Genomic DNA, 25,748 nt, shown 5'->3' on the forward strand with positions numbered 1-25,748 from the left:
ACACTTGTGTTGCGATCGAAACGTCGTAGTTTTTAGTAATTGTTGTTGTTATTATTTTTTTAACCTATCTATGTGACTTTACTGAAAAAGACCCAAAGAATATGCTATTCCAAGCTCATATTGTTTTTGGTAATTTTGTGTTTACAAAAGCCACAGCACTGAAGTTGACCTCACACGAGAGACGGCACTGACGCCACTTGTCTCCTCCTTGTTAACACCATGATGTGGGGATTGTGTCTGAGGGTGGCCTCGCTAAAAAGAGAGGGGGTTGGGGGTAGTCCCCCTTCACAAGGGGAGCTGCGTGAGTGCTTCACGGCCCGGGTACAGCTCGCAGGCTCCTGTGACAATAATCGAGGCCTGGTCCACTTTCCCGCTTTGCAAACTGGGCAAGCAGGCTACTAAGTATGTGTGAGAACACGGGATGATGCAATCTGTACCTTGAACTCGTGAACCTTTACCAACATACGTGGCTGTTTATGTTATCATTGCCCTTTAAACGTTCACTCATCTCTGCACCTCACACTTGGAACTCCTGCTGAAGTCATTTCAGATAATAAAACACACGTACCCCTGCAATTCAACTTTGGCCTGAAACTGCTGTATTCAGCACGGTTGACCACATTTTAAGCTAACATTGTGCATGTTTAGTTTACAGCCATTCGTAGATTTTAGAGCCCAATTCTCTTGTTAAATATCCTTTTTTGTGATATTGTGCAGATTGTCTCCATTACCCACAGTGAGGTAAATTGCCCGAGGTGACGTGTTTAGGCCGTTGGGTCAACATTTGAATCTCGCTCTTTATACACGAATATGAAACAGTCAAATCAACAGCCATAGCGCCGAACGTGGGGCAGTGGCACTAATTTTCTTTCCAGGCCCTGAGGAGGTGGTGGTGAAAAGTCCATATTCGTATGGAATGGACATGTCCACAAAGCAAAATGCCCATTATACATAACATGGGTATTCTATTTTTGAGTTGTGAGCGTTTCTTTCACGGGGATCCTGTAATGGGATGTTTGACCAATTAATTATTGAGTTTTGTGTGTGTGAAAGGAAATCAGTACCACACATTACAGCTACAAGAGATTATAATTCTCTCTGCTCTGAAGAAGAGCCTTCGCCCAAATATTTAGCCTTCGGTATATTTTTCTTATTGCGGGGCCAAGTTCATGACGAACGTGGCGAGCGTTTTCGGATTCACCTGGGATTTTTTGCATTTTTGCAGCCGCGCAACCGTGCCCAGGCGCAAATGAGTTGTGTGCAAAGCGTTAGGTTCCTCCCCCCATGATGAACGTCAAAAGTCAAACGCTGCGTGGCAAATGTGTAAGGTTGGCTCGAATGTGATGTTCTCAGATTCAGGAGGCCACCGTGGGGTTCAAAGCACTGCCCGCTGTGGCGAGTCAGGACGAGGGTGTTGGGGGGTGGCTGCCTCGTGAAGGAGCGAACTGTCCACCGGTCCTGAGATCCACTGCTCACTTGCTCTCATTCCCGTAGCGTCACCTCCGAATGGATTGTTCGTCCACGGCTTATCAGCCCGGCGGTGGACGGAGATTAATTGCGTGGTGCCGCTCTGGAGATGAGTTTACGCGTCAATATTTTTTTCCGGCCGGGCTTTGCGCATATCGCCGCTTGTCACATAAATCTGCAAGTGTTTTTTTGTGAAGTTTTTTTTTATGGGTAAAGAAAATTTACGGTTTGTGGAACGCTCTGTGATGCACATTGTCAGCTTATTGTTAATCGTAATCACATTTTGCAGTCGACTTGGGCAAGTAACAGTGTGTTGTCTGTCAGGAAATAGATGTTAAAAACCCAGCCATTACATTTACCATTGTTTGAGTGACATCATAGCCAAAATTCAGCATTGGAAATTTCACACAAAATACATTAGTGAACTTGTCTGCACGGTCAAAAATCCAGTCTTAGTGTCTCACTTCTAATTAAATTACTTAAGCAGCGCTCCTCCCTATTGGTTGCCTCGATCCAGTGGTAGAAATGACACATTCACATGGCGGGGGTCATTTTGTTCATCAGGACGACCTTGTTGACTTCCCACAAAATCATACTCCGTGTGTACACCCCCAGGTGCATGATGGGCTTGGGTGAACAACTGACATGAATTTGAACTTGCAACCCGGTTATTGTGAGTCCAGCACTCTGTTCTTCCAAGCGAAATTGTGAATCTCAACGAGCTCTCACATGGGTCAGCAAAGGGCACGAATCAATGAGCTTATCTCCAAAATGAGGCCTCTCACTCTTACGAATGCCTAATGCTCACCGGATTTATAGACTTGTTTTTTCGTCTGTCGCCCCCTACTCTCCCAGCAGCCCTCCCTGATGTCCTTAACAAATCTAAGCACCCATACAGCATGTACCTTAATGAGCCGCCTCCACATAAATAGCTGATGCACTAACGTAGGAATAAATAACGGGATTGTGAAACCACACACACAGACTCTCAAGTGCAATCAACGTAAACCGCAACACAGCAATCAAACCACACATCCCCACTTACTTAGAGTCTGTCCCCTTTAGCAGGGACCTCGCTTCCAATTCATATTGCCCGTACACCCTCCCAGCTCTGTGACATCCCCCGACTCCCCACCTCCAAATAATGTTTATCCAAATTTCAAATGAAAAAATTAGGTGGATGACGAGAGCCGGTTGCAATGCTTTTGGAAAGCTGAGTTTCATAATAAAAAAAAGTAACAGAGCAATTTGGCCTTGAGTTCAACATGCTTCATCAGTGCATACGACCGGCGATGACACATGCTTCAGACACATGGGTTTGGATGAAAAATGCTGAACGAAAACTGAAAAAGCATGGAGAGATGCATGCTGGGAATTGCATTGAGAGAAAAGCAAGTGGGCTTGGGCAGAACGCATTGCTAGCAAGGATAGTGGCTGATGGTCAAGAAAAATGATGGAGTGGCAGTGAAGGATTGGAACGCATCCCAGTGAACCTCCACTGGGGAGATGGAGCGATGAAATCGACTCGTGGTGTGCAGGTGCTGGGTGGATTGTTACATCACGAGCATGAGAGATGGTAGCGGCTTGGGGATGCCTTCCTCCAGCAGTGGATTGGCCATGGCTGCTGATGGATTTACCTAGGAAACCACCTAAAGTTGTGTAATAAAGGACTATTTCACTGTGTCTGTCTTCGTTGTCCTTTATTCGGGTTCTTACAACTTGTCCCACATGGCCCTCGCTCAGAGCCTCCCCGCTTGGCAGCTCGACAGCTGCCGTCGCTCCCGTAGCCTTTCTCCACTCCGATGCAGCTCCGCTGCAGGTTCCCTTGTGCAGTCCCCCGGCTGCTCTCACTGCAGCTCCACCGCTGCTCCCCGTTCCTCCCGTGCCCGGTCACCGCTGGCCGACGGTGCCGAGTTTCACCGCGCGGCGATCTCGCCACTCTCCACTCTCCGCCCTGCGTGGCCTCACCCTGTCTCTATTCCCATACTCTCTCTTCCCGTCTCTTCCGGTTCTCTCCCTTAAGACCTTACCCCTCTCTCTCACGTGACCTAACCCCTCCCCCCGTGACGTCATATCCGCGAGGCCGTTTACGCCCGCATTACAGTTGTATAAAGGGACATCTATGTCGATAAGGAGAGTGCCTGGTGGCAGAGAGGTGAGAGCGCTCCATCCCACAATTTGGTAAGATTGTGAGTTCATATGACAGGTGGGTTGATCTCGACCTGCCATTATTTGATCGATAAAATAAGTGTCATCAAGCGGTTGTCCGATGGATAGGCTGGCTCTCCTCATGGAAATGTGCAGTTCCTGTCACCGGCTCGGCCACCAATGGGGGATAAATGTCGCCCAATGCTCATTACAGCAGGGATACACTTTGAGACTTTAAAATTGAAGAACACTTTGTTTGGGGCTGAGTTGGTCCCAACCAATCAAGAGAAGCGCAGATCACACTTACACAGGGTAACATCTACAACTCTTTGACGATAGGTGCTCTCGATTAATGCTTAGCATTGGACAGAGGGGTTTAAGCAAACACTTGGACCATTGCAATCCCAACCCAAGAGTTGGTGCATGAACAATACAATTTGTACTTCCTTGGCACAGTGAAGACTGTCATAATCTTTCGTGACAGTGCACTGACGCAGATGACTGCATCTTTAAACATTAAGCAATGTTGCGGAAAGTTTTCTGTTGTACGCAAGCAACCACATCCGTGAAAAATGATATTATCTGTACAGTTTCTTCTTGCTGATTTACTCACAGTAGTTTATAGGCAGACTCCTCTTCGCAAATCGCATTGGCATCGCCTTATTTGGGTCTTCTTATCGGTCTTATTGGTATCTCCGTTTGCTTGCTTATCTGCGCATCAATGTTTTTCTTGGAGGCTTGGTAAATGTGTCTTATTACATCTGACCGCATTGATGTGTTAAGAGTGCTCAATTCATAATTTGAAAGTTGCCAGTTCAAATTCTAATGACCTTTATCGGGAGGCGAATTAACCCATCTCTCCATCGGGGTTGACAAAATGAGTAAAGCTTTGTGGGACATGGACAGTGGTTGCCCTATGAAGTTGCTGGCTCCCATCATAGGAATGTGAAATTTTTGCCACTGGCTCAGGATCACCAATGGAAATGAGTACAAGTCTGTGCTCATGTGAGGAGGGACACACTCTGACTTTTGACTTTTACCAAATCATTCGCGATGCAACCGCTCGCAACAGGTGTAGCCTACTAAAATGTCATATTGCAATGATAAATTGGTCTGTTTCCTTAATGTCAATTTATTGCTATTTTATATATTTTTTTTTTCTCAACATTTCACTTCTTGAAAAGCACTGTGTTTTATGGATTTTACATGGGGGTCTCATAAAACTCAGTCGTCCACTATGAATTACAGGGAAAGCTACAGTTGTCTGCAAGAGGTAAAATAACACTAACAATTTATTTATTTTTTGTTCCTGGGTAGTAAGTGTTATTTCCTAATTGCTTATGCCTAAAAATACAAAAAAGGGCTATTATTCCCCACAACCTTTGATTTTGTGATCAGGACAGTGATATTTTGAAATTTACCAATTTTCCAAAACATTCCAGATAAATTCAGTGCTCAGTAAACTTGGAGTAAATTCTAGAACATTCTATAACTTTCCAGTAATATAAATAGTAGTATAAATACAGGGGCATTAAGCCCACCAGTTCAGTTTAGTTACAGCTGCCTAAGTGGATACATATCTGCATTTTTCTGAGATGGCATCAAGAGACTGCAAGCATCCGGCAGACGCATTTTGCTATGTCTGCGGCCAATTTATCAAGGCAATAGCGAAAAAGTACTCTGTGGAAGCATCTGCTAAGATGTGTGAGGCCTACAAGGCATATTTCGGCATGCATGTCGGGGATCAAGACAAACCCTGGGCACCTCATTTCACCTGCGAGCAATGCAAAAAAACTCTGGAAGGTAAGATGTACAATTTTTGCTCGGAATTTTACGTTATGAAATTTGTTAAAAACATTTTAATTGTAAAACTTTTACTTTTAAAATGTTTTACAATTTTCAATGTTATTGAAAAAATATATACATGAAAAAATGTTGCGAGAATCTCTTGCACATTAGTCATGGGTGAAATAAATGTATTTTTGTAGGATGGTACAGAGGGGGAAAGAGAGCCATGAAGTTCACTAGCCCAAGAATTTGGCGGGAACCCACTGACCACTCAAGCAACAGCTACTTTTGCATGGTGGACCCTTCCAAACGTCGGACTGGCAAGAGTGCACCTGATATCACGTATCCGGACCATCCTTCATCCATCGCCCCGGTGCCACACTGCCATGAGCTCCCCGTACCCACTCCTCCAGAGAGAGAGCAGCCGTTTTTAGAAGAGAGCAGCAAGTCAGAGAGGGAGGAAGACGTAGATCCAGATTACAATTTCAGAGGTGGAGCTGAGGAGAGAAAGCCATACTCCAACCAAAAAGACCTCAACGTCTTGATCAGAGATCTTGGTCTCACCAAGTCCAATGCCAAGTTTTTGACGTCTAGGCTCAAGCAGTGGAACTTGTTGGATGAAAGTGTGCTCAGATCAGAGGAAGCATCACCAACCTTTTTGCAGCTTCTTCACACGGCAAGATGGGCTTTGATTCTGCCACAATGTGACCAGTCTGTTCGAGACAATCGGAATCGCCTGTAACCAGAATGAGTGGCACCTCTTCATTGACAGCTCATCTAGGAGCCACAAAGCCATGCTGCTCCATAATGGTAACAAGTACCCATCTCTTCCCCTGGCTCACTCGGTGCACCTCAAAGAGGATTACAACAGCATCAAGACATTGCTGGATGCCTTGAAGTATGATGAGTACGGCTGGGATGGTCATCAGAGACTTCAAAATGGTGGCATTCCTGATGGGTCTCCAAGGTGGTTTTACCAAGTGTCCTTGCTGTCTTTGCCTTTGGGACAGCAGGTACACCAAGGTGCACTATCACAGGCAGGACTGGCCACAGCGGACCGAGTTCTCTGTGGGGAGGAACAACATCAAGTGGGAGCCACTGGTGGACTCCCGGATGGTGCTGATGCCCCCACTGCACATCAAATTGGGCCTTATAAAAAATTTGTTAGAGCTGTAAATAAGTAGTTGGCAGCCTTCAAGTACCTTCAAGACTTCTTCCCTAAGCTGTCTGAGGCAAAGGTCAAAGCCGGTGTGTTCGTCGGACCACAGATAATACAGTATAAGTAACGAAATACACTTCTGAAATTATGTACTCCCAGAAGGCCACGCTGCTAGAGATAAATGTGTGAACGAGGTACGGAAAATTGTTTATTTATGTTTTTCCTACGAAAGGATATTCCGTGAGGTAAATACAGAATTACCTTTATTACACAACGCGCCATTGTTTGCACATGCGCTTTTGGCCCAGCGGTACAGAGACATCCTGGAAGAGAGAGGCTAAAGATGAGGTGTAGTTTTTTCAACAGTAATGTCGTGAAACATATCCGGAGGGCACGTTTGCGGAAAACAACTGTTAATCGCACCAGAAAGCTGTTAAATGTGAAGTTCGGGCGAAAAGGGGCAAACGGCGCATATCTTGTAGCCGCATGCCTCGGCAGTTTGTCCTGGGCGATCGCCCATCATGAGTTTGAAGCTTCGGTCGCTAAAATGTCGATGTAAAGTTGACTTTCGGTCCCACTTTTAGTGATGTTACTGCAACGATGCTGTCTTCCAGACCGTGTGGGTGATTGATACCCAGCTCACTTTTGCAAATCGGAGTCATCCTGGTTTCTTGAGTTCTCACCTGGTTAAACAAATCAACTTGACACTTGATCACGTAAAGAGGAAATAACCAGTTACTGAACACACATCTCGATGCCTGAACCGTGAGGAAAACTGCTTCAACTGATGCTTCAATGCGACCGTAATGACTGCCAATGGTTCAGATAACACAGGCTATACAGAACACATGTTTCTCTGTGCGTGTGGCCAGGTGGTTGCTGTGCCTTGAGCGTTAGATTCACAGTTGAGACCTGATATTTCTAGTCCCATGCGGGAGTCTTATCATCATACCATTCCGCTTAATGAAATGATTACTGTAGTTACCTTCCAGTCTAGTCAACAGTGGTCCTGTGGAAGAACTGATCCTGGTCATAGAAACGTGTGGCATTCCAACTACTAGCGTTTCACTTTTTATATATAAATATTCTTAGGTTTTTTCGGTAAAGTCACGTAGGTAAAAAATTAAAATTAATTAAAGTAAAATTAAAATCACGACGTTTCGGAGGCAACACAAGCTTCCGTCTTCAGGTGGAACCGTCACAGCCCGACAGCTGTATCAAGTAAATGAGAGATTACAAGAGATACCACTCCGTATATATAATGGTTGAGGGGGGAAGGGCCAGGAACGGCACACTTTTTATTAATATGGTAAGGTGAGGCTTAAGACTAAGAATAGACTGCATGACAAATGACTGAGCCTTTGTTATGGAGAGGTGCGGTTTGTGACTATGCCTAGCCTACATAACAAATGCTGCAAATGAGACCGAGCCTCTGCCATGTAGATGGTAATAGGCTACGTAACAAAAGACTGAGCCTTTATTATGGAGAGGTTCGGTTTGTGACTACGCCTGGCCTACATAACAAAAGTGTGAAAAAAGAAAGCTAAACCTGGTAAAACAAAACTGGCTGTCTATCAGTAACCTGTAATAGTTGTCTGTCAAATAAGATGGTCCAAATAAGTGTAGTTAAATCTTTTTTGCATGGTTAATCACATCTTTCCAATGATTACTCAGTTTGTAACCATCATCACGGTTGAAATTATGTCTGTGTTTGTATATTTGTATGGCTTCGTGTACAAACCTTTGATGGTAGCCAGGAGGTTTGCAGAGCACCTTGGTCTTGGAAAAGACAATTTTATGAGAGCCCACAGAGTTGTATCAATGATTGGCAACGGCCGAAGAATCAGTTCTGCCGTGTTTCAGATCTGACTTGTGCTCGCGGACACGATCAGAAACATGACGTTTCGTTTCTCCAATGTAGCAATCACCACAACTGCAACTCAGTTTGTAGACTCCAGGATACTGTAAGTCAGGAACGACATCCTTCACAGATGGAATCAGATCACGGATTTTATGCACTGTACTGAATCGGACTTGGATCTTATGTTTGTTTAGAATTTTGGAGATCTTTTTGGTCACGACTGCTATGTATGGTAACGTGATAGTTTTGGTCGGAGTTTCATGTGGCTGTTTCTGTATGGTGGGAGAAACAGCTTGGCGGATGGTGCGGTCAGAGTATCCGTTCATCCTGAGGGCTCGATGTAAATGTCTTAATTCACCGGCCAGGTGGTGTTGGTCAGAAATACCATGAGCTCTGTGGTATAGCGTTTTGATGAGAACATTCTTTTGAGATGGGTGGTGGTGGGAATCCGGTTTCAAGTAGGAATCTGTGTGGGTGGCTTTCCTGTAGACAGAATGTCCCAAGGATCCGTCAGGTCTCCTCTCAAACAGAATATCCAAGAATGGTAGTTTACCATCTTTCTCCACTTCCATGGTGAATCTGATGGATGGGTGTCTGGAATTGATGTGGTCCAAGAAGTGGTTCAATGCTGGGAGGCCATGTGGCCAGATGACGAAAGTGTCATCCACATACCTCTTCCACAGGGAAGGACGCAGGGTGGATGTCTGGATGGCGTCTGATTCAAACTTTTCCATGAACATGTTGGCTATCACTGGTGACAAGGGGGAGCCCATAGGGGTACCCTCATTCTGTTTGTAGAAGGTGCCATTCCAGGTAAAATAGGTGTTTGTGAGGCAATGCCTAACCAGCGCAGGTACAGCAGAATTCAATCCATGTTCGACCAAGTCCTCAATTATTGTTAGGGTGTCCGGTACTGGGACTTTGGTAAACAGAGATACTACATCAAAACTGACGAGGATGTCATCAGGAGATAGTCCCATGTCCTTAACCATAGAGACTAATTGGGTTGAGTTGAGTACTGCCGAAGAGGTCTTGCCTGTGAAGGGAAGCAGAGCATAGCAGGCGTGACCAAAAAGATCTCCAAAATTCTAAACAAACATAAGATCCAAGCCCGATTCAGTACAGTGCATAAAATCCGTGATCTGATTCCATCTGTGAAGGATGTCGTTCCTGACTTACAGTATCCTGGAGTCTACAAACTGAGTTGCAGTTGTGGTGATTGCTACATTGGAGAAACGAAACGTCATGTTTCTGATCGTGTCCGCGAGCAAGTCAGATCTGAAACACGGCAGAACTGATTCTTCGGCCGTTGCCGATCATTGCTACAACTCTGTGGGCTCTCATGAAATTGTATTTTCCAAGACCAAGGTGCTCTGCAAACCTCCTGGCTACCATCAAAGGTTTGTACACGAAGCCATACAAATATACAAACACAGACATAATTTCAACCGTGATGATGGTTACAAACTGAGTAATCATTGGAAAGATGTGATTAACCATGCAAAAAAGATTTAACTACACTTATTTGGACCATCTTATTTGATAGACAACTATTTTGTTATGTAGGCCAGGCGTAGTCACAAACCGAACCTCTCCATAATAAAGGCTCAGTCTTTTGTTATGTAGCCTATTACCATCTACATGGCAGAGGCTCGGTTTCATTTGCAGCATTTGTTATGTAGGCTAGGCATAGTCACAAACCGCACCTCTCCATAACAAAGGCTCAGTCATTTGTTATGCAGTCTATTCTTAGTCTTAAGCCTCACCTTACCATATTAATAAAAAGTGTGCCGTTCCTGGCCCTTCCCCCTTCAACCATTATATATACGGAGTGGTATCTCTTGTAATCTCTCATTTACTTGATACAGCTGTTGGGCTGTGACGGTTCCACCTGAAGATGGAAGCTTGTGTTGCCTCCGAAACGTCGTGATTTTAATTTTAATTTTACTTTTATTAATTTTAATTTTTTACCTACGTGACTTTACCGAAAAAACCTAAGAATATGAATCCTTGCAGTCACGACAGCTTCAAATCTAGAATATATATAAATATTTTAGTTCCTTTGAATATTGCTAAGGTCCTATACTGTGAGGCCTCCTGCTATAAAACGGTGGCATCCGTTATCATATTGCTAGCACGAATGGCTTTGCAGAAATAACAATTTCCGTTTCGTCATATCGGCACTGTACAAAATGGAGATTAACACAGTGGATGTTATGTACTTGGAATCCCATCCAGGTTCAGTTGACAATTTGCCAACTAGCGCTGTGCATGGACAATGCTTAGATTGTAGCGCAGTGTGATAAACACTGCATCTAATCTAATTTTTATTTATAGAGCACCTTCGTTCAAGGTGCTTGACGTAGCTTAAAATACGATGACAGAATGGAATGATGTAGCTGACAGGGGCGTACATGGATTGAGGAATGAATGACAGCGATAGAGGGGTATTTAGGGATCACAAAAGGGTAGGGGAGGGAAGGGGTAAAGTGGCGAGGGAAGAGGAAGAAAATGGGCAATGCACACATTCACAACCACCACAATCGGTATTCGCCACGAGGTGGCGGTGACGTCGCCTCGGCGCTTGTGCCAGGCTACGTGCATGTTGAGGTCACGTGAAGTGTTGAACGCCCGCTGGCAGGTCATGGGGCAGACCCAGGTGCCAAGGGTCAATTGATTGAGATGGCTGGGCGCACACCACCTGTGCCCGCTGCTGTGCCAACTTGCTGTGTTTTAGCCACCCGGCATTCCGCTCGTTGTTATGAGCGTCGCTCCTCTGCCCTCCGTTGTTGTTGGAGGGCGACTGCCTCCAACTGCCCAGTAGCAGCAGCCTCCTTCACGAGCCTCCTCCACATAGGCCAATCTTGACACCGCTGGTACCAGTCATCGGAAAGTCCACTCAGCTCCACATCCTCTTGTACCACATCACTCCGTCTCTTCTCCAGCCCGTGCCGCGCCCGTTTATCCCCCTCTATCCGGCTGAACAAAAGCTGCATGCACGCACACCTATGCACACACACACACGCGTGTAGAGTGTAATGACAGACACGGGGTCTCCCATGTAACATAATAGACAGTAAGGGAAACAGCTACCAAGGCCGACAATTGGTCGCTTTTGAATTTGCACCACAGATGTTGACATTATACACCAGGTTCCCATTTGAGGCCGAATGAAACTAGCAGAGGCCCAGATCAGATTTCAGGAATTAAACGCAACTGGTGCTTTGCATACTCTTAGGTTTTTTCGGTAAAGTCACGTAGGTAAAAATAAATAATGTGCATTATAGCACATATTTGAGGCCACATTTCCAAGTTTATAGTAACGTGTACTGACCGCTAAACAACAGGCACACAAGCTATTACACTCGCGCACACATTTGTACCCCAACATTGGTTGCAAACAAGGCCAAAGGTCAATTATACGGCCTACACACACACTATTATGACAAATGCTGTTGGCGAGCACCTATGAAGGCCTGCAAGGGGCAAGAGGGGTTTGGGTGTGGCCAGAACGTCACCTGGCCGCCTCTGTCACCCCGATGCTGATGCTTGCACACCGCACCGAGGTACTCATTTATGGCTGAGTGAACCTAGGGGAAGCCCAGGAGCGATTTATATATCAGTCGCCGCTGATGTTAACCTTTGCTTGGAATCGCTCTCGGGTCTCCGGGATTGTAGTACAGTGCGCTAACTGCTACGCTACCGCTTTCCGTACTTATTGGCATACAAAGCAAAGATCCCCCGCATAGCCACAACAGACTGTTGAGGCAAGTGCTGTTAGCAAGCACCTATGAAGGCCGGCACGGCACACGAGAGGGTTTGGTGGCCTACACCACGCCCGGCCACCTTTGTCTCCCCAGTGACGATGGTTACACACCACACCGGGTTACTCGAGGCTGAGGCGACCTAGGGGAGACCCATGACTGGTTCAGATAATTAACACCGGTGTTGGCCGTGAGCGGGAATCGAACTCGGGTCGTAGCGCTTACCGCTACGGCCACCGCTCCCCCCTACGCTATACCGCTCCCCACTACGCCATGCCGCTCCCCACTACGCCATGCCGCTCCCCACTACGCCATGCCGCTCCCCACTACGCCATGCCGCTCCCCACTACGCCATGCCGCTCCCCACTACGCCATGCCGCTCCCCACTACGGCCACCACTCCCCACTACACTATACCGCTCCCCACTACACTATACAGTGATACCTCGGTTCACGAACTTAATTCGTGAACTGACTCTGGTCGCGAACCGAATTGGTCGTGAACCGAGGCACATTTTCCCATAGGGTTCAATGTAAATCCGGTTAATCCGTTCTGACCTTTTTTTTTGGTTTTTGAAGCACAAAAATATGAAACAAATTACAATACACATTAGTACTGTACAGTATAGTAATGTATAAAGAGAGAACACTAACTTTGCTTGAGATGACTTCAGTAAGCACTCAAACGGGTGAACTGTACAATACAGTAAGTACAGTATTGTACAGTACAGTAGTACAGTACAGTACTGTATGTGCTAAAAAGCACACCAAAAAGCAAAAGTCACTGAAAGTGTCTTCACAGTACTCACAGTACTTCTTTCTGTGTCTCTTCTTCTCTCCACGATCTTCCTACAGGAAGTCATGACCATGTGACAGCCTGGACATAGCATTAAAATGGCCGCGGCTCCTGTTCGTGAACCGAAGCGGAGTTCGTGAACCGGAGCATATTTTTATGAACTTTTCTGTTCGTGAACCGAGTTGTTCGTGAACAGAAGCGTTCGTGAACCGAGGTATCACTGTACCGCTCCCCACTACACCATGTCGCTCCCCACTACGGCCACCGCTCCCCACTACGGCCACCGCTTCCAACTACGGCCACCGCTCGACATACATACATACAAACACACACACACGGGCGTGCACGCTGCCATCAAACTTGTGCCGAGCCTTGTCTGGGTTGTTGGCACACGCCGCCGCCGCCGTCTCATAAAAATCCGTGCTCCAAGCTAGCGTCGCCTGCCAGCACGCGTTGGGTGGACCCTGCACTGCCGATGTCCATTGAAACGTCTCCAGTGTAAGGGCAGATGGCAAGCGTGTCTCTCGCCGGCTGTGCGGTCCTGTAGCCTGTAGCAAGGAGGCTGTTAGATAAGCATGCAGAATAACAGTGAGTCTGTGCTTAGAACCCCCGATTCACAATCTGAAGGTTGTTACTTAATTATGCTGTCGAGCTTAGCTCACAATTCTTGACCCTTTAAAGGTGAATAAAATAGGTAACAATTTGTGGGAACTAACAGTTGTGTTGAGACATTGGTTCCTGCCGAAAATGCGTGGTATTTCCACCACTAAGACCGCCAATGAAAATGAGCACTGCCTGGAACTGGGGAGTTCTTATAGATGCAATGACTGTTGCGTCGTTACATCAGTAAATGTATTCGAAAGAAGTAATATTTAAAAAAAACTTTTTTTAAACACGCTTTAATGAAATGTACCGTACGAGTAATGGCAAAACTCCACGACTCCAGGAAGTGGCCCCGAAGCTTGCCATAACGTAAGGTGCCGTGGTGATTTGCAGCCAACGTCAGTTGACCGTGGACAATTAGAGCCAAGGCGAAACATAACATATAAAAAAAATTGTTTAATGATAGAATATAGTATTGTCATTAGTAAGACATAAGGATACCAAGTTTGCAGTCGATACCACATTGGGAAGTGGGTTAAAATTGAGTTACAAGATTCGAGGATACGACAGTTGAATAAAAGCGTGTCAAAAAGGTATTATTTATGCACATGTTTCAATGTTGTGTCATTTATATGTCCCAATCAAATTACGTGGCAGCCTTAGATGACATTATCGGGAATGTTTGTCAACAAGATTGATGAAATGTGATGTGGAGGCGTTACTGTTGCACAGCAGGGATACCGTGACTATGTCGTGGATGGATGATGCAGCCTTCTGCTTCTTGTTTGATCTCATGGCACGTGCAATGTGAAATTCCGTTCACATGGAACAGCGATTTCGTTAATCGAAAAGCGTCCATAAGTTGTCATTTGCATTAAAGCGAAATTTTGTAAAACGAACGTCCGTAAATCGAGGGCTATCTGTACACTCTTGACATGGACAACAATACCACAACCTCGCCAAACAAATATACAATCTGGCATTCTCTCACCCCCCCCCGCCCCCTCAGCTATATAATCCCTTGTTACAGCCATCTCTTTGGCATACTTCAGCAATTGTTTTCGCTGTGGTGGTCCCCACCTGATGAAGGCCGCTTGTGTTGCGCCCGAAACGTCGTGATTTAATTTAGTTGTTTTCATATTTTATTATTTTCACCTACGTGACTTTACCGAAGGAACCAAAGAGCATTCTTGACATGGCCAACAATACCACAACCTGGCCAAACAAATACACAATCTGGCAATCAAACATCTGTCCAGGTCACCGAATTTAACATCCTCGCAATCCTGGTCAGCAACTGAGTCCACCAAAATCACGACTGTGGAATATGAAATTCCAGGGACCCCTTCACGACCCCCAGCGCGATTGAAGTGCACTCGTCCGCGCTTTATCCGCGTCAGTCATCTGTCGCGGACAGAGGAGCGAGCAAGGCTCGTTTTGTTGTTGTTTTGTTGAGCCCACGACGCGCAAGCCCTACTCATATTGACCCTGGCAATCGTACATCCTCGAGATGAGGTCCGTTGACCGTATCGGATTTAAAACAAACCCAACGATTTCCCGGGAGTGATGAAGCGCTGCGCTCGGCAAAGCCAAACGCCACCGATGTGCGCGATGGTGCACGATGGTCGGTGGAAGCACGGGAACGGGAGTGCGCGCCGATGTATACACACAAGCAATCCGTGTCCTGCACCTCATGTAGATAGACTCGTGCTTACATGAGGTACCGGCTGTGGTTGTATGAGGATCAGTCGGCGGTATTGTGTCAAACACGCCCCCCCCCCACCCATTAATGGGGCATCTGTGAAAAAAAGAGCTCGTCGGATTCCTCCAGTGTATAAACACATTCTGATTCTGACTCCACGAAAAGCAACGGAGGGGATGAAGGACCGAGATCATACCCCCCCCCTCCCCGAGCGAACGGGATTCGATTACTCGCACCCTTGCGATTGAGAGTCTGAGCACTCTGCAAGCAGCGCCACCGCGGTCGTTATTTAATGAAGAATGTTGCGAGCGCCACGCGGCAGGCGGGCGGGCAGGTCGCCCAGTATCGCCGTTGTGGCTGGGGAGGCATGGGGGGGATATCCAAGGTGCCGCTGGCCCCGAGGCGAGGGGAGGGGCGCGCACCACTGCTATTTGACCTTTACTCGGGGGCCCTGCCACGTCTTTTCCGCCACCTGCAAAGGGCAACGTGCACGTGCACGTGCACACGTGTTGTAACCTTGTCTTCACGTGCGTCTGTCGTGTTTGCATGTGTTGCGATTGGGTGGAGCGGTCGGGTGCCGTCCATAAATGACGTCACGCACCTAGGGGGGATGGGTCAGACAATTGTGACGATGTGTGACGAGGGGAGGGGGGTTTGAGAAATGTGACGTCACATAAAAATGGGCAACTTTAAATAAATATAGACAACACGTTCTACTTATATTCTTGGTTCTTTCGGTCAAGTCACGTAGAAGGGAAGTAATAAAATAATAAAAATAAAACATAATAAAATTATTCTCACGACGTTTCGGTCACAACGCCGAAACGTCGTGAGAAATAACCAAGAAGATGAATCCCTGCAGTCACGAAAGCTTTAAATCGAAATTTATTTCCGTAAAGTCACGTAGAAGGGAAATAATAATATAATAATATAAATATAAAACAATAAGAATTCTCACGACGTTTCGACTGCAACACAAGCAATCATCATCAGGAATCATCACCTGATGATGATTGCTTGTGTTGCAGTCGAAACGTCGTGAGAATTTTTATTGTTTTATATTTTTCTTATTTTATTATTTCCCTTCTACGTGACTTTACCGAAAGAACCAAGAATATGAATCCCTGCGGTCATGAAAGCTTTAAATCAAAACGTTCTACTGAATGAAATATACTTTTTAATAAATGTTTTCTCCTACAACATCAGAGTGCAGCGCCACATTAAATACGCACTACAATGACAATAGTTTAAAGCGATTTGAAGCATGTTTTGAGGGGGGGGGGGCAGAGCTTTGTGACGTCGTATTTGAGGGGGGGTCTGACTTTTTGTGACGCCGTGTGACGAGGGGGGGGGGGGTCAAAAATCGTCCAAAATCGCGTAACGTCATTTATGGACGGCCCCTAGTGTCATGGTCAGCGCGATGCACTCCTAACTCGGCTAACCCGAGTTCGATTCCTGCTCACGGCCAACACCAGTGACAATTATCTGAATCGGTCTTGGGCCTCCCCTCGGTCGACTCAGCCTGAAATTAGTATCTGGTGCGGTGTGTAAACATCGCCACGAGGGAGACAAAGCCGGCCGGGCGTTGGTGTTGGCCGCCCACCCGCTTCGTGTGCCATGCCGGCCTTCAAATGAAAGCCAATTTAGTGGCTCATCATATGGAAATTTATAGCAGCCAAATACTCTTAATGCATACTCTTTGGGTATTTTGGTAAAGTCACGTAGATAGAAAAATAAAATCAAGACATTACGATCGCAACACAAGCAATCGTCCTCAGGTGAAAAAATACAGCAGGCGAACTGCTGAGTTCGCCTGCTTGTGTTGCGATCAAAACGTCGTGATTTTTTATTATTTTTCTATCTACGTGATTTTTCCGAAAGAACCAAAGAGTATGCATTAACAGTAGTTGGCTGCTACAAATTTCCATATGATGAGCCACTTAATTGGCTTTCATTTGTGGCCAGGTTGCTTCTGAAAAAGAGCTATATAGTTCAGTGGCCCTTACCTGGTAAAATAAAAAATAGTTTAGTTTTTATTTTGTATTATATAATAACCGTTTTGTATTTGCGATCTCAACGGTGTCTCGGTCTTCGACCACTTGCATGAAGCATCTCGTCTCCATTGTGTTTCAGATCTGCTTCTTGCTGTTTATGTTCCTCTACATCACCTCCTACCTGATCATCACCCGGTTCAAGAAGAGGACCGACTTCATTCTGGGTGAGTTGCTGGTCAAGGCGGACCACGAGTGGTGGTGAGACACCCTCCCAAACCTCTAGCCTTCACATCTCAGCAGCTGTATTGCGCTCTGCGCACAGTGATACCTTTATGACAATCACATTGCATTGTAAAGTCCAAGTAGCGTCCATGCGCCAAAACGAAGTGAAACAGACATGTTACGAATGGGGTTACACAACTCATACATTTTATAATAGAACGTGGCAATAAGTGTTGTAGATGTGAACAGGAAGAAGAGGGGGCTGCGATGGGAGGGATATGCTTACAAAACGGAGGAGGGCAGGCATTACGAGATGGCATTGGAGTGGCATCTCGGGGTCCGCAACCAAGGGGAATACCCTCATTGCAGTTGGCAGCAGACCGTAAGAGCCAACCTCGGAGGTTGTGTCGTTAATGTACAACAGTTGTGGGAACTGACAGAAGGAAGGAAGCAATGGCAAGGTACCGTAGTTATTGACAGCATCCGGCATCGGTCGCGATGACCTTTGGCTCACTGCACTCAAGAAGCTGGATTTATCACACACGCCTGAACATCACCCCTCCTCCCCCAACCGTGTTGAACCCAGGCCACAGAGCGGGTGCCGGCGCAGTTATGCCTGATGGGGGCATTGCGATCTCCGAGGCACCCAGCCGCCTGTGCGAGCGTCACTGCTGACGCATGTCGGTTTGCTGCCTGCTCTGAGGTGTCGCAGTACTGGCCAGCGTCTGCTAATCTGACACCGTGACAATCTGAGACGCTGTGCTGGAGCACGACCATGGCACACTCCAATCCATCACTGTCTCGAAAAGGACATCCTATGAGGTCGCAGGGCAGCCCAGGGAGGAATGTCCCCTGTCGGAACGCTCTGCCAAGTTCGCTGGTATTCGGGATTCGAATCTGGGTTTTAACCACCATTGATTAAACCAGGTTCTTAAATGGTGCAAGTTGAAGATCTCAACCTGGTCACCCACCGACTGCTGAATAAAATAAACAATTGTATAACATTTTTACTACATTACCTTTTTAAAATCTTGTATGTGAAGTGGTTGGGTAATTCAGGAGTCTATGGCATGTCAGAGCCCTGAGCCGGTGCTGTTGAGGTACTGGGCTCATATCTGGACACCACTCAAAAATGAAAGCACCTCATAAAATTGATTTTTTTATTTAATTCAGAATATTCCAGGTGATGAACCACTTTTGAAATGCCTACGGAAATGGTTCTGTGATACCTTCTGTTACAGGGACTGTTCTCTTACACTAAGTGGTTATGTTACACCACTCGTTGCGAAGAAAGTTTCTTAATCTCATTGCACGATGTTTAAGTGAATTTGGGATACACTCGGTGGCAGCAGGGACTTTGCTCGAGGGAGTTCTGTAGAGCGCCCCTCTGGAGGGATATTTGATAAAAACTATTCCACGCTGACCAGGACGTCGTCTTGGAAGAGAATTGCTGAGAAACAGCCAGAAAATTTGGCCCACGCTCGCCTCGCCTATCCCCACCGTCGCGGTACGCATGCTCACAGAGCAACAGCCCCCCCTCACTCAGTGGAGGCCACTATGTGCGTGGTGCTTGCCAGGACCCCCGGAGGGTTTAACAGGGAAGATGCCGATTCAGTGGAGAGGCTTCTTGCCCTGCCTTCTTGCCCCACCGCACAACAAGAGCGATCTTGTTTCACGGGTCCCCTTGATTACTGACGGAGATTTGATGTCCACGGCAGGGTGGTGGTTACGTGCAGCGGTTACTTTGATAAAAGTTGAGCCCGACTGATTTGATGGCTCTATAATACAGAAATAAACGTACAATGTTTCTGTTTTTTTTTTTAATACCCTTTTCTGAAAGTAAGATGTGGCCGCAGTCAAACACAGTGCTGTGTAGATGTGTACTCGACTGAGCATCCTGGGCGGGTTCGGCGTTTCTCGTTCAGCTTTGCGAAAGGCAAACAGAATGCTTGTGATTCACTCTCTGGTGTTCTATCATGGTACTCGAGTAACGTCACTGAAGTAACGTCAATGAATTGACTCTAAAATGCACGGGATTGACATCACGGTGACATCACTGGAGTGTCGTCCTGCTGACCTATGTGACCGTAACAATGGTGTATTTGTATTCACTTAAGAAGCTGCAAGCCTGTGTTTTACAGCCCCGGGCACACAGCCTGCGTACACAAAGTAGAAATTCAACATTGTTATCATTTCAGGCCGTGTCTTTGTTTCAGCAAAGCAGACATCAGTGGAGAGGCTCTGGTCATTAAAGCAGTGTTACTAGGCAGTAGTGTGTTATATGCGAGGGGCAGCCACTAACAGTGAGGGATGCCAACATTTTCTAAAGGTTTTATAGGAAATTCCCATAATTTGTATATTGAAATAAAATTGTTTTAAGTTAGAGATATGTTATAAATAAAAATGTACAGCCCTATGTCAATCCACTGCTGGATGAAGGCATTCCCATGGAGTGGGGGTTTGACTATCCTTCAAGTTCAAGTTCATTTATTAGGTATAGCCCTGTGAGCCATTCGGCTCTTGAATCGGGTGCAACCGCAACAAACAAAAAACAAAAACATGAACATCTTATAGTGACTGTGTGCAAACAAAATCCAAGAAAAGACAGCAAAATATTGCAGAAAAAGCACCATACACCAACACTGTGCAAAAATCCCAGTGGGATGCAAGTCAAACAACAACAACCACAACAACTTAGATTTAGGCCATCAGTCTAACTCTGTACTACAACAAACAAACATGGCCAAACCAAAAAACTTTTCGAAAATCACCAAAATATAGCCATAAAAGCAATGAAACAGTGGTCATAGGAACTGTGACCGAATTTTCACAATAAACGACGTAAACAACATGTACTACCAAACTCTGCAGCCATAGCTGGCTGCATGAGTCACTCCACAGCAGTAGGAGCATCAGTCGGAGTATCAACATTTTTCAATGCACCTTTAAGATCACCATGCTGTTAAGCCGTGGCTGAGAATCTAAACTCATGTTGCTAGATTCGTAGCATAGTGCACTAACCACTCCGCCACCACTCCACCCATCCGCTATTAATAAGTCAAATGAAAATGAGTGTTCCCTCTTCCACGAATTCCCTGTGAAGTTGTTGCTGAAGTGCACCACGATGCCGGGGCATGATTGCGCCTGGTCTTGCCGTTCTACACATCGCGGGCTACATTTAGAAATGGGCAGCGTTCACAACACATGCCACGAGAGCCGGCCGTGACCGTCGAGGTGTCTCCTAACGCATGCGCCGCAACCATTGCATTTTATTATCCTGCGTAAACACCAGTGTGCCTTGTGTTGCAGGAGATGATGAAGATGCAATGGTGAACAGAATCGCGTGAGTAATAAACGCAGTGCTTTCCACGTCGCAGCTTAAAAAGGAACATCATGTACGGGAATCTTGTGGCAAGGTTACATAGCACTTTGGATGATTTTATTTTCGGAAGAAGTCGTGGATTTCACTTTGAGGACACACGCCCGGTCATCTACGATGAAGCTTTGGTGTGGCCCGGGTGTCATTGGGAGATTTTAATCCTCTTCTCTGTGCACTTGAGCCTCCACCTGCTCTGAGGTTGTAGGTTCAAAGCCTGGTTTGCGATCATCTATGATTTCACTAATTTTTTAAAAAGAGAGATTGGATGCTCTCAGCACAGCCACCGTTGACATGAGTGCATCTTTATTCAGTTCCATGTTCACACCTCAGATTGTCACGGTTGACTACGTAAGGTGCAAAATAAGTTCAAAATGTGAGCTTTTTAACCACCAATAGAACTCATTCAAGCAAGGGAAACAATTGGCAAAAGGTGAACTGGAGAAACCAGTACGGCGTCTTTATCAGTGCACAACAACACTACCGCCTGGAGCAGGTGGTGTTAAATGTGCACGAGGATGGGAGAGGCCAGCGCAGTCATTAGTAGTGCCACGGGATGTCTTGCACTTGTGCAAGGCCTGAACCTCTGCATGGCCTGCATCTGTGCATGGCCTGCACACCTGTGCACAGCCACAGCAGGATTGTAAATAACAATAATATATTCTTAGGTTTTTTCGGTAAAGTCACGTAGGTAAAAAACATTAAAAAGTAAAATAAAATAAAAAATAAAAAATAAAAAATCACGACGTTTCGGAGGCAACACAAGCTTCCGTCTTCACGTGGTACCGTCACAGCCACGACAGCTGTATCAAGTAAATGAGAGATTGCAGTAGCTACCACTCCGTTTATATAATGGTTGGAGAAGATCGTGGTGCAAGGGGCGCATACTTATTAATATGGTAAGGTGAGGCTTAAGACTAAGAATAGACTGCATAACAAAGGCTGAGCCTTTGTTGTGGAGAGGTGCGGTTTGTGACTCAACCTGTGGCAGGGGTACCACCACTAAACATGGTAAAACTGTAATAGTTGTCTGTCAAATAAGATTGGCAAATAAGTGTAGTTAAATCTTTTTTGCATGGTTAATCACATCTTTCCAATGATTACTCAGTTTGTAACCGTCATCACGGTTGAAATTATGTCTGTGTTTGTATATTTGTATGGCTTCGTGCACAAACCTTTGATGGTAGCCAGGAGGCTTGCAGAGAACCTTGGTCTCGGAAAATACAATTTCATGAGAGCCCACCGAGTTGTAGCAATGATCGGCAACGGCCGAAGAATCAGTTCTGCCGTGTTTCAGATCTGACTTGTGCTCGCGGACACGATCAGAAACATGACGTTTCGTTTCTCCAATGTAGCAATCACCACAAATGCACCTCAATTTGTATCCCTGCCACAGGTTGAGTCACAAACCGCACCTCTCCACAACAAAGGCTCAGCCTTTGTTATGCAGTCTATTCTTAGTCTTAAGCCTCACCTTACAATATTCATAATAAGTATGCGCCCCTTGCACCACGATCTTCTCCAACCATTATATAAACGGAGTGGTAGCTACTGCAATCTCTCATTTACTTGATACAGCTGTCGTGGCTGTGACGGTACCACCTGAAGACGGAAGCTTGTGTTGCCTCCGAAACGTCGTAATTTTTTATTTTTTATTTTATTTTACTTTTGAATGTTTTTTACCTACGTGACTTTACCGAAAAAACCTAAGAATATGAATCCCTGCAGTCACGAAAGCTTCAAATCTAGAACAATAATATAATGCCTCCAATTAAGATATGGTGTGCGGTAGCCCTCTGGAATATTACACTTCTAGGCCATGAGATATGGCATCGACTTGGGGGGAGGCCTTCATCCAACAGTCGATTGATCATGACTTTTGGTGCTGATGGTGACATTGCATTGCATAGAATTCAAGCGTATAGAATTTTGTTGCATGATCTGACAGCATAAAAGTATGCAAAAAGGTGCATTGTTAATCTTAACCATTTTCTAAAATTAACCATGTCCCATGATCTCACAGTGCAGGTACCTTCCTTAGTGACCGATGCGGTCACAGCTAGACGCTGAATGCATTCTAAGTGTCGATGTTGTGCTGTCGCGGCAATTCTGTGCCGTCTTGGCAATGTTGTGCTGTCGTGATAATCCTATCGGTGGTGTCTGCCACGCGTGCTGGCGCACTCGCAGGCTGTGGATGTGCACCTTCACACTGGCCGTGTCCCTCGCGGCCGCCCTGCTGCTACCCTTCTCCATTGTCAGCAACGAGGTGCTGTTGTCGCTCCCGCACAACTATTACATGCAGTGGCTCAACGGCTCGCTCGTGCACGGTACGCTCGCTCTCGATCGCTCCTACGGTAAACTCGCTCACTCACTCGAGCAACACACTGCAGTCGCTCATTCATGAGTGGTTCACTTGCTCGCATGATGCACTCATTCGCTTACTCACACAGTACACGTGCTCACTCGTGAGCGGTTCACTTATTCGCACGGTGTACTCTCTCGCTCGCGTTAGCTCGCACGGTTTATTCGCGCGCACGCGTGGTTCTCTTGCGTATAGTCGCCCCCTGGCCGGCCGCGTGCACCACGCTCGCCCACGCCCCTGCCTGCCGTGATGGCCACGACATGAACGCCGCACCGCGGGCGACTCGCGGTTAAACCCAGTGGAGGAGTTTTTTCAGCGTCCCGCGTCGGAATGTTTGGTAGTTTTGTGCGTGGGAGGCAATGGAATAACCAGCGGGGGAAAAAACTGGAGACAACAAAGTTCAAATAGACAGCACCCACATGCTTTACTGCCATCTCCTGGCCAACTAATAGCGCAACAGCTGGAGAGGCCCAGTAAAGTTATGATCTTTGCGTGATCCACACAACCCAACTTTGAAAGCACTATCACGGGTGAGTGCCACCATACCCAGGGTCTGCGTGCACTCGCCTCCCGTGCTGCACAAGCTCCATGTGACAGAGAAGTAACATTCAAATCATCGTACGATAGCGATGTCTTATGTATTTATTGATTACAATCGAAACATTGCGTTTGAGCAAAATCCAAACTGCAGCTAAAACTATCAACGATGCCAATTGACCCGTCACCCCGAATAATAAAATCAAGTCACACTCCTTTGAAGTTCTTTACATTTCGACGTAACATATTCCCTCAATTATTCAATGCACTATTTTCCCACATAAACTGAAAGTTGGGGGTGCATCGTCTAATTCGGAGGCTCTTCTGCTGTCGTCTGCCCAGGGCTGTGGAACCTGGTCTTCCTGTGCTCCAACCTCTCCCTGGTGCTGCTCATGCCATTCGCCTACTTCTTCATTGAGTCCGAGGGCTTCACTGGCTCCCGCAAGGTCAGTCCACTCGTCACAAAACACAAAGATCACTTCCCCCCCCCCACCGCCAACACCATCAGTGACAATTATCTAAACCGGTTCTGGGCCTCCTCTAGGTCGACTCAGCCTCAAATGAGTACCAAGTGCAGTGTGTAAATATTTCCACTCGGGAGACAAAGGTGGCCGGGCGTGGTACTGGCCACTCACCTCCTCGTGTGCCATGCCAGCCTTTATAGGTGCTCGCTAACAGCACTTACCCCAACAGTATTTTAAGGCTACACAGAGGATCTATGTCTTTGTCTGTGTGCCATGTTGCTGCAGGGAGTGATGGGCCGTGTGTACGAGGCAGCCGTGGTGCTGTGCCTCCTCGTGCTGCTCGTGTTCGGCATGGTGTGGGTGGCGTCATCCATCATCGACAAGGATCCAGCCAGCACCAAGTCCCTACGCGGTGAGGCACTAGTTGACCTCGCACACAATCGTTGACGTCACACCCAATTCTTGTGGCTCAGACGTCAGAGCGCTGAGCTGCCACTGCTGAGGTCCTGGGTTTTGAATCCAGACGGCTGCCTGATTCAACCAACTCTGTTCTCAAGTGTAGCAAATTGATGGTCTCAACCCGGTGACCAATTATTGCACGAAAGAAGAATCGTTGTGTTAAATTTGCTACTGCACTTAATTCGAGCTGTGAGAATTCCAATGTCGGTTTTACTGTCATGTGATGAACCTCACTCACAAATGTAGTGAGTGGGAAGTATGGACCAGAGGTCAAATGATCCAGGAAGTAAGAACAAAGGATATTGATGCAGTTTCTAGAAAAACCTCATATCTAATTGATACATTTGGTTGTGAAATTTGCTCTTCAACTTACCAGCAAACAGACACAATCATAATTGTCTTGTTGTATGCGTGTACACTTCACAATTTAATTTGTTTGATTGTGTCGGGTGGTGGGGGCTCTTCTGACACAATATTTCCCAGATCATGATATGACCTAACCCAAAAATCAATTGTGAATCGTAAAATTGTATGCGAGAACCTACACGTTAAGAAGTGTTGTGTTTGCCCCTAGGCCTGTGGGACTTCTACCTGCCTTATCTCTACTCCTGCATCTCCCTCTTTGGGGTGCTCCTGCTGCTGGGTAAGTCACTCTCCACCGCCGGCTTCTCCGCAGTGCAGGTCCTCGTACCGCTTTGGTCCAAAAGTGTGACGTGCGGACAATTTGGCCACCCAGTTCCATTACCACCCCTGCATTATTGCACCACTCATTACACACAAAGTGCTTGCCACAAATTAACCATGAACCACAGTAGCTTGCTGATCCCTTCAAGGAGCATCCTCGCAGTGGCTTTTGGCTAACCATTGAATAAAGACGGTCATTGAAACGTGTGCTTTTAGATGTGCTTCTGCAGCCATCTGGAATGCTCTCCCTTTTGATATTAGAAAGTATACTGGACTGATGTACTTTTAAATCTAGATCCATCAGTGCTTACGAGCTGCTTGTGCTGCTGCTGTATGTGCGTGTGTGTGGGTCGACTCAGCCAG

The 25,748-nt window shown here is 46.3% G+C and overlaps 1 protein-coding gene across 2 annotated transcripts in view; it reads left to right on the top strand.

The window, feature by feature from the left end:
- The window catches only part of LMBR1 (limb development membrane protein 1), a 76,873-nt gene that overhangs the window by 11,084 nt on the left and 40,041 nt on the right, over nucleotides 1–25,748 (top strand). For both annotated transcript variants that reach the window (XR_013636485.1, XM_078854934.1), the window contains exons 2-7: nucleotides 17,421–17,505; nucleotides 20,813–20,846; nucleotides 23,067–23,206; nucleotides 24,121–24,224; nucleotides 24,528–24,654; nucleotides 25,276–25,344. Coding sequence is in view for 1 of the 2 variants with exons in the window: in XM_078854934.1 (XP_078711060.1) it covers nucleotides 17,421–17,505; nucleotides 20,813–20,846; nucleotides 23,067–23,206; nucleotides 24,121–24,224; nucleotides 24,528–24,654; nucleotides 25,276–25,344 (559 nt within the window). In the remaining variant the exon portion in view is untranslated. The remainder of the gene's footprint in view (nucleotides 1–17,420; nucleotides 17,506–20,812; nucleotides 20,847–23,066; nucleotides 23,207–24,120; nucleotides 24,225–24,527; nucleotides 24,655–25,275; nucleotides 25,345–25,748) is intronic.

The sequence above is a fragment of the Lampetra fluviatilis genome, chromosome 1 (genome assembly GCF_964198595.1).
Source record: "Lampetra fluviatilis chromosome 1, kcLamFluv1.1, whole genome shotgun sequence".
Classification (NCBI taxonomy): Eukaryota; Metazoa; Chordata; class Hyperoartia; order Petromyzontiformes; family Petromyzontidae; genus Lampetra; species Lampetra fluviatilis.